This window comes from Pteropus alecto, unplaced genomic scaffold (assembly GCF_000325575.1).
Source record: "Pteropus alecto unplaced genomic scaffold, ASM32557v1 scaffold75, whole genome shotgun sequence".
NCBI lineage: Eukaryota > Metazoa > Chordata > Mammalia > Chiroptera > Pteropodidae > Pteropus > Pteropus alecto.
Genome location: NW_006440638.1, coordinates 29424935 through 29430957, shown reverse-complemented (window position 1 = coordinate 29430957; position 6023 = coordinate 29424935). Strand labels below are relative to the sequence as shown.

Here is a 6023-nt window from a genome sequence, read left to right as displayed (position 1 = left end):
GCTCTTACAGTCCACATTCCCCAAAAGGGCCCCAAATATAACAGGTTACCGTGTATTGGGCAGACTCGTATTATGTGCTAGATCTTATGCTACGTCCTTTATACGAATTATTAGCTCACTCATTCTTCACCCAGCCCTAAAAGGCGTGGTTACATTATTTTTTTGTATTTGTAGATGAGGAAACTGAGGCTCAATTAGAAATTAGGTTCCCGAGGTCGCACAGCGGGGCCAGCATAGCCAGGACTGGAGCCCAGACGGGTCTGGAACCCCCTCAAGGCACAGGGCGTATCAAGAGGTGGAGCTCAAGAGAGCTTCAGGGCTTCCCAGGACTGGGGTCAGGCCCAGGGCCTTCACGGGAGGAGGGGACTTGGCAGGTGAGTGGGAACTGGCTAAGGAGTAAGAGCCTGAGGTCGGGGAGTGGGAGGGCCTCGCTTCCCAGGCCCTGCAGAAGGCCTCCATGCTCCCAGCCTCACTTCATACCTCATCTGGTAGTGCATGGCAACGCGCTCCCGGTGCTGAAAGTCGCTGCCGTCGGTGCCGGCAGCTCGCGGGCCTGCGCGAGACGCCATTGGCCCTGCGCAGGACCCCGGAGGCCGTCGCGCCGACCCTCTGCCGCCTGCAAACCTGCCTCGGGCAGCCTCAGCTCGGCCACCGCAAAAGCCGCACGGTTCTGTGAGAACAACTTCCGGCCTCTCTGTCCCCGGAGGACCGACTCTGTGGTCACCCCTCCCAGCCCCAGCCCCAGTCCCCGCCCCCGGTCCGCCCCGCGCACGGGCACGCTTACGCGCGCGCGGTTTCCCCGGCACCGCTTGGACCGCCTCTCCTCTAGGGAGCTGCACAGGAAGTTAACGCCCTGCAACCCCAGCCCTGATATCGCTTTCCCTTCCAGCCTCTGGAGCACTTTCACTTTCTTAAACTCTAATGAGTTTAAGACGACCCTGTCCGCACGTCACAGATGGGGAAACTAATGCTTGGAAGGGTTCTGTAACTTTCTCGAGAGTGCATGTCACAGTCTCAAAGTATCTCCCCATGGATTACATAATCGTTGCAAAGAGAAGCCGGTAACTTTACAGAGGAAAAACCTGATGCTCATCCCCTTAACCAAGTAATCAAAGTTAACGTGACTATTAATGACATCTCGTGTACCCCGATATACTGAGGACACATCAGGTCTTTAATATTCCGGCCAAAGACACTTAACCTGGATCTAATTATGAGATGATAAATTCAAATTGTGGGACATTCTACAAGATAACTGGACTACTTTTCAAAAATGTCAAGGTCATGAAAAAATAAATTGTGTAGAGGCAGAAAGTTGAATGGTGGTTACCAGGGGCTGGGGAGGAGGGAATGCGGAGTTGTTTAATAGGTACAGAAATGAAAAGGAAGGTGAAAAAAGTTCTGAAGATGAATGTGGTGATGGTTGTACAACAATGAAAGTACTTAATGTTACTGAACTGTACACTTAAAAATGGTTAATTTTCTGTGTATGTACATTTTACCACAATAAAAAATACATAAAATAAGAAAAATATAAAGTTATTTGAAAAAAATTAAATATATATGTTTAAAGGTTATTTGTATTTCATTTCTCTGAACTGTGTTTATATTCTTTGCCATTTTTCTACTATGTTATTGGTCTTTTAAATTTATATATAGATAGAAGAGGGAGAAGACAGAGAGAGAAGATTGGCTTCTTGTCTATAATATTAGTTGCGATATATTTTTCCTATCATATGTCTTTTGACTTGACTTATGGTATTACAAGTTTAACATACAGAATACTTTTTTTAATGTAGTTGAATGTATAATCTTTTCTTTTTTGGCTTCTCAATTTTGAGTAGTAGCTAGAGTCCTCCACTCCAAGGTATCTTAAATGATTTTCTGCACTTCAGAGTTTGAGAACCATGCTCAGACACCTGCCTTCCCAACTAGAATGTGATCTCCTCAAACACAGGGATAAGCGCCAAATTATGTGTGTCCCTGGCAGCCCACTATGACTAGCATAGTGTAAAAGCTCAAGAAATGCTTGTTGAATAAACAAATTCAAACTAAGTCAAGCCATCCTCTTCTAAGCAATGTGAAGAATCCTCAGGTTCATAGAACCATTCTCCCTCCACCTTCATCCTCCTCCCCCACTCCCACCCTCACTTTTCACCTATACCCCTCTGGGAGATATTCTCTGACTTTGGCTTGTGGTTATCTTTGTCTTTACTGTGTCCGAGTTCCATGATTTCCTAAGTGTTCGTTAGGGCCAGACTGCTTCTGAGTCATCCATTTGCCTATCATGGGATACCAAGTGCACTATGAACATTCAATAAATATTTGAGGCGTGAACGTCCAAGAGAGGGGCCGCAGTTCTTTCCCCAGAAATTTCTCCTTGAAGCATTCGTTTATACTTTTCTTCTGACTCTTATTCTGCCTTAAAGTTCAGTGATTTGTGTTCCTGTCTCCTCATTTTGCTCATTCTCTTCTAAATCCTTTGCACTGATGTTGACTTTGTCTTGAGTGTTCCCCTCTAGGACTTGAAAAGCCTGGCTTTCAGGCTCAGGCAGAATGCTATAGGCTGAATGTTTGTGTTCCCTCCAAAATTCTTATGTTGAAACTTAATCCCCAATGTGATGATATTTAGAGGTAGGCTTTTAGGGAGGCAGGATTCGTGTCCTTAGAAAAGAGACTCCCTTGCCCTTCCACCATGGGAGGGCACACAGAGAGAAGACCCCTGTCTATGAACCAGGATGCAGGCCCTCACCAGACCCTAAATCTACTGGCGCCTTGATTTTGGACTTGTTAACTCCAGAACTGTGAAAAATAAATTTCTGTTTATAAACCACCAACTTTTGGTATTCTGTTATAGCAGCCTAAGAACTGTGAAAAATAAATTTCTGTTGTTTATAAACGACCAGCTTTTGGTATTCTGTTATAGCAGCCTGAACAAGACATTCCAGAGCTTCAAAAGACTGGCTTCTCACCAGTCAGGATTTAGCTGAACGCTCACCTCCCCTCAGATTGCCCCTAAGCCCACGGCCAATCTAGCTCTCTAGCCGTTTTCTATCTCATTACTTTGTTTTCTTCCCAGAACATCATTATCTGAAATTATTTTGTTTATTTGCAATTTGTTCATGGTCAGAGTTTCTCCCTCGTCCAGGAATGTCAGCTCCTTGAAGTATGAGGCAAACCTGTCTGTTTCCTGCTGTATTCTGCACCCCTAGGAGAGCTGGCACATAGTGACTAATACATAGTTGCTGAATGAATGAGTGATGGTTGTTTGGAAGCTCCTCCAGGAGAAGACAGAGAGATGTAAATAATAATAATGATGATAATAATAATGGTAATAATAATAATAATAATAGCTATTTATTGAGTCTGAAGAAGGTACTAAGCCTTCTAGAAAGTACATTTCATGATTATCTCATTTAATTTTAATGACAACCTATTTTTAATCCCCATTTGTCAGATACAGCTGAAGCTTAGAGGAGTTATATCACATAGCTAGTGCTAGACTGCTGTTTTTCAAAATGGGGTCCCTAGGGAGCCGCAGCTTCAGCATCACCTAGGAATCTGTTAGAAATACACTTTCTTAGGTCCCACCACAGACATACTGAGTGAGAAACTTTGGGGTGCAGCCCAGCAATCTGAATTTTAACAAGCTCTTTAGGTGATTATGATGCACTAGTGTGAAATACCTTGTGCTAAAAAAAATGAGCTCGGACTCTTTTTTAAAAAAAGACATTATTGAGACATAATTCACATACTATACAATTCTCCCACTTATATGTATGATTCAATTGTTTTTAGAATATTTACAGGGTTGTGCAACCATCGCCAAAATAAATTGTGATTAGGTTGGTCCCCCAAAAGAAACCCTGTACCCATTATTATCACTCCCCCACCACTCCCCCCACTCCCTAGCCCTAAGCAACCACTAATTTATTTTCTGCCTTTATAGTTTTACCTTTTCTGGACATTTCACACAAGTGGAATCATAAAAATATATATGTGATCTTTTATGAGTGGCTTCTTTCACTCTGCATATGTTTTCAAAGTTCATCCATTTAGTGGCATGTATGCTTTTTATACAAAATAATTTTGCATTTATGGATGTAGAACATTTTTTATCCATTCATCAATTGATGAATATTTGCTGTTTCTATCTTTTGGCTATTACTATTAATGCTATGAATATTTGTGTGGAATATTTGAAGTGTTTGTGTGGATGTATGTTTTATGTCTATATGTATCAATATCTAGGAGTATCTATCTATCTATCTATTTATCATCTATCTATTTACCTACCTACCTAGAACTAGAATTGCTGGGTTGTAAATCTTACCCTCTTAACCACTACACATTTCAGCTAGTTTTAGTCTCCGCTATTATTAAATAATTATATTATCAATAAGACAAATGTCTCATCTATCAATTAAGTGTCTCTGTTGCAAAGCCCTTTTATTATCATGAATCCTCCCCTCATTCCTTTAATACAGGCATCATTATCCCCGTGAGAGAAATTGGAGCTCAGGAGGTAAGGTAGCTTATCTACACTCAAACAGCTGACATGGGTAGAGCTGGGGCCACAACTAACATCCGCCTGTTTTCTGTGCCCTCTGTGCCTGATATCATGTCCTGGGCCATACCCTGGCCCAAAGCTTTCAAAACATGCCTCCTCCCCTCCTTTTGGTCCTTTTCTGGAAGTTAGGCTAGCCTGAAATCTCAAGGGTAGGAGTTGCACACTCACTCTCCCTGCTCTTTTCCCTAGCTGGAGCTGAAGGCCAGAGGAGGGGCTTTCCCTGGGCAGCTGACAATAAAATGTGGGGAGGGATGGGCTGAGCAAGGCAATATTGTAAGGAGGTTAGGCGGCTGTGAGGGGGAGGTAAGGAGTCTTGTTTGGGGGTGTTTTGTTTTTGGACTCCTGGAGAGCAGGTGAGGTGGGGATTGCTGAGTTTTGCTATGGGTGGGGAGTGAGGAATGAGGCCAAAGCAAGTAGACTTGGGTAGTGCAAACTAGGGGAGTGGGCTTTCACAGACAGGGCTGGCCTGGCGAAGCCCCCCATACCATGTTGTTAGAAAGAAAGAGTGATTTTGCCTAAGAAGGGAAGGGTATTTCCTTCCATGACCCCTCCTTGAGTCCCTTGCTCTGCGCCAGGCCCTCTCTGTGCTGGGGGCTGGGATTAGGGAGAAGATTTCAGGGCCAGGCACCTAGGGAATAGAGAACTAAGGTAGAAAGAGACACATGGCTAGGAAGTAGGAAAGGCAGGATGAAGGGGAAATTCCATGAGCCGTGTAAGGCGGCTTTCCAGGGAATGGAAAGCAATACAACTGGGGCTTCAAGGAAACAAACATTTAGTCCTGGGTCAGAGAAAGGCATTTCAGGCGGGGGAAACTGCCTGCACAAAGGCTTGGAGCATATAAGAGCTGGAGCATAGAAGTTTAGGAGAGAAAGTGGTGGCCAGTGAGCTCAGGGCTATGAGCTAGAGCTGCGCTGTCCAGTATAGTTGCCAGCACCCATAAGTCACAGTGGCTATTTAAATTCGAATTCGTTAACATTAAATAACATTAAATATTGAGCCACATTTCAAGTGCTCAATAGCTACACTGGGCTAGTAGCTCCAAACATGGAAAGAATAGATATAGAATGTCTCTATCATCTCAAAGTCCCTTTGGTCAGAAGGGTTCAGATTGCTCAAGGACCCACGGGAGAGAACAGGCTTAAGCCGGGTTGCCTGGCCTGTGACGGCCTGACCTCTGAGGTCTCTGGACTACAGGCAAGAGAGTACAGTCCCCAGGAGTGTGAGGTGATGTGACTCACCTCCTGCCAGCGTAAAGTGGACTCTGCCCTCAGAGGCAAGAATTAACCAAGCTGGGCCTCTTCAGCCCCAACCTGGGATATCTGATCAGTGTGACCTGAGCTAGGGTCAGAGAAACATGGAGTGAGTAGCACTATGGAGAGCAGAGCAGCTGCTGAGTGCAGCTGAACCTGAGCACTTAGGGGCTCTATAGCTTGGTCACAATTGGTGTGCATGG

General features: G+C 44.4%; 1 protein-coding gene across 1 annotated transcript in view; it reads right to left on the bottom strand.

Annotated features, from left to right (window-relative positions):
• JAGN1 (jagunal homolog 1) overlaps positions 1–707 on the bottom strand; it is a 2861-nt gene extending 2154 nt beyond the window's left edge. The window contains exon 1 of the mRNA XM_006917604.3: positions 481–707. Coding sequence (XP_006917666.1) covers positions 481–569 — 89 coding nt within the window. The 5' untranslated portion in view covers positions 570–707. The remainder of the gene's footprint in view (positions 1–480) is intronic.
• Between the last annotated feature and the right edge of the window lie 5316 nt (positions 708–6023).